Genomic DNA, 2,621 nt, shown 5'->3' on the forward strand with positions numbered 1-2,621 from the left:
GTGTCCCTATAAATAGACCACACCTACAGACATAGTTCTATTTATAGACACAGCTTGCTATCTTTTTAGATTCTCCCTTCCCGTCCCCTCCACCTCTCATCCTCTCTCTCCCTCCCTCTCTCTCCCTCTCTCTCTCTTTCTCTCTCTCTCTCTCTCTCTCACTTTTTCTCTTTCTCTCTCTCTCTTTTCTTCTATACATAGGAACATGCAGATTTGTGTGTGTATGTGTTAAACATTACATAACATATTGGCATGGTTGCATTCCAACGTATATGTGTATGAATGTATATGAATATGTGTATATGTATATATGTATATGTATATATGTATATATATATATATATATATATATATATATATATATATATATATATATATATATATATATATATATATGCATACACACACACACATAAATATGTACATACATCAGCATTCCTATACGATGAAGTCAAAAATTATGTAACGCGCCAAAAACCGTAAATTATTATATTTAGCGCAGAAAAAATACTGTATACACAAATACATACATACATACATACATACATATATACATGTATGTATGTATGTATGTGTAACAAGCTACTCCAGATTGTTGTTGGAGTATCCGTATAAGTGGAGTCCTGCTCCGAAACTATACGATATTGTGCAAGATGATGCACAAGCGCTCACGTCTGGGTGCACCGTTTCTAATAGCAGAAACAGCCGTAAGCTAATGAAGTTGATGGCGTGATTCCTGTACCTTTGTCATGCAAAAATTAATATTACGCTGTGTAGTCTCTTCACACTATATACTAAAGCATGTGTGTGTGTGTGCGTGCGTGTGTGCGTGCGTGTCTATGTACGTATGCACATATTGTATCTATGTATATATAAACCCCCTCTGAGGACGGAGATAAGTTGAACAAATCATGAATTTATATTGCACATTATTTAATATACATATTTCTCAGCTAATTTTCGTTTCACTTATGCAAATTAGACAAGTATGTGTTTTGCTCTTTTTTGTATATCTCCGAGAATCTCGTCTGTAAAAGATAAAGGAGAACAACAGCTGTGCTAAAGACGCCTAATGAGTCAGAAACAAATGTTCAGTTTTCTTTAATGCCATGTCCGTTTTGGAGATTTTTTTGATTCTTGAGATTATCTTCCCTTTTCATTTGTAGCTGGTACCAATTTTCACCAAGTGATTGTTCTACCCTCGCTGCAAGCGGAAATAATTTCAATATAACCAGAATTTATAATGTGCAATATTTAATATACTCTTTTCCCTGACAACTATGAGTACATATTCGTCTCGTGTGTGTGACAGAGTCGTTAACACGCCGGGCGAAATGCTTCGCAGTATTTCACTCATATTTACGTTCTGAGTTCAAATTCCGTCGAAGTCGACCTTGCTTTCACCTTTTCGGGATCGATAAAATAAGTACCAGTTGCGTACTGGGTCGATCTAATCGACTGCCCCCCTCTCCCAAAAGTTCAGATTTTATGTTTTCGTACTATATAATCATTTAAACATATTTGTGTGTGTGTGTGTGTGTAGAATATACACGTGTCTGTGTGTATAGAATATATACACGTGTGTGTGTGTGTGTGTGTTAAGTATATTATAAGTAATTTTATGTATGTCATGTGTGAGATTGATAGAGTGAAAGAGAAAGTGTGATAGAAAAGGATACAACGTTAGGAGAAAAGAAACAAAAAGATAACGAGAAAACAGAGAATACCGAAAGGCTAAGTAATAAGAGCAGTGGTTATGGTTATCATTATGGTGATGGTGGTGGTTTGCAGCAGTAAGAGATATAGAGTGACGAAGGTAACTCTATCCATGTAAAAAAAAAAAAAAAAAAAAGAAAACCTGACGTAAAACAAACCGTCATTAATTATTGTTCAGTTGTGTTCAGTGACAACATTTTCTCTTGTCGTCAACGACAGAAGCCGTATAAATATAAATATATATTGGAGTGTGTTCGTGTTTGCTGAATATTATGGTATTGAAGCGCCAAGTGGATAACTTATTCACTGGTAAGTTATTTCAATCGCTCGGTATATAAGTGTGTCTTTTTCGGCTTTATTGAAGAATTGTTAAATCCGTCTTTCAGGACTGAAATCCGTCACTAAGGACTTTCCGACGATCCTTATACGTGAATTTTTAAACCTACTTCTCTGTCTATTTTCATTTTTTTTTTTTTATGTTCTAAACATCAGATTCAGAATCCGCAAAATTAATTTTTTTAAATTAATAATTTTCTTTTTTTTATAATTAAAAACAGGTGCGTGTGTGTATGTATATTGTGCATGTTCGCGCATTTCTGAGTATTCGCGCACATTTCTGTTTGTGCATTTGTCATTGGGTGTGTATGTGTATTTTTTTACATTGCACTTATATTTGTTTACATGTATCGGTGTGTGTGTGTGTGTGTGTATACATTGCATATGTGTGTACCTGAGTGCATTTTTGTTTGTTTGTGCATATTTGTTTGTGTTTATTCGGCTATATGAATGCGTGTCCATTTACCAATGTGTGCGCACGTGCATGTTTGTTCATGTAAGTGAATTCCTTTGCAGTCATTTATGAACGTGCATTCGTGTGTGTGTGTGTGTGTGTGTGTGTGTGTGTG

The 2,621-nt window shown here is 35.0% G+C and overlaps 1 protein-coding gene across 2 annotated transcripts in view; it reads left to right on the top strand.

Moving 5' to 3' along the window:
* The window catches only part of LOC106873569 (uncharacterized), a 49,216-nt gene that overhangs the window by 21,620 nt on the left and 24,975 nt on the right, over positions 1 to 2,621 (top strand). The window contains exon 1 of one of the 2 annotated variants that reach the window (XM_014920997.2): positions 1,776 to 2,025. The exons of the other annotated variant lie outside the window; for it this stretch is intronic. Within the exon in view, the coding sequence (XP_014776483.1) occupies positions 1,989 to 2,025 (37 nt within the window). The 5' untranslated portion in view covers positions 1,776 to 1,988. Of the gene's footprint in view, positions 1 to 1,775; positions 2,026 to 2,621 lie in introns of those variants that run through there. 2 annotated transcript variants of the gene reach the window in all.

Source organism: Octopus bimaculoides, chromosome 19 (genome assembly GCF_001194135.2).
Source record: "Octopus bimaculoides isolate UCB-OBI-ISO-001 chromosome 19, ASM119413v2, whole genome shotgun sequence".
NCBI classification, from domain to species: Eukaryota; Metazoa; Mollusca; class Cephalopoda; order Octopoda; family Octopodidae; genus Octopus; species Octopus bimaculoides.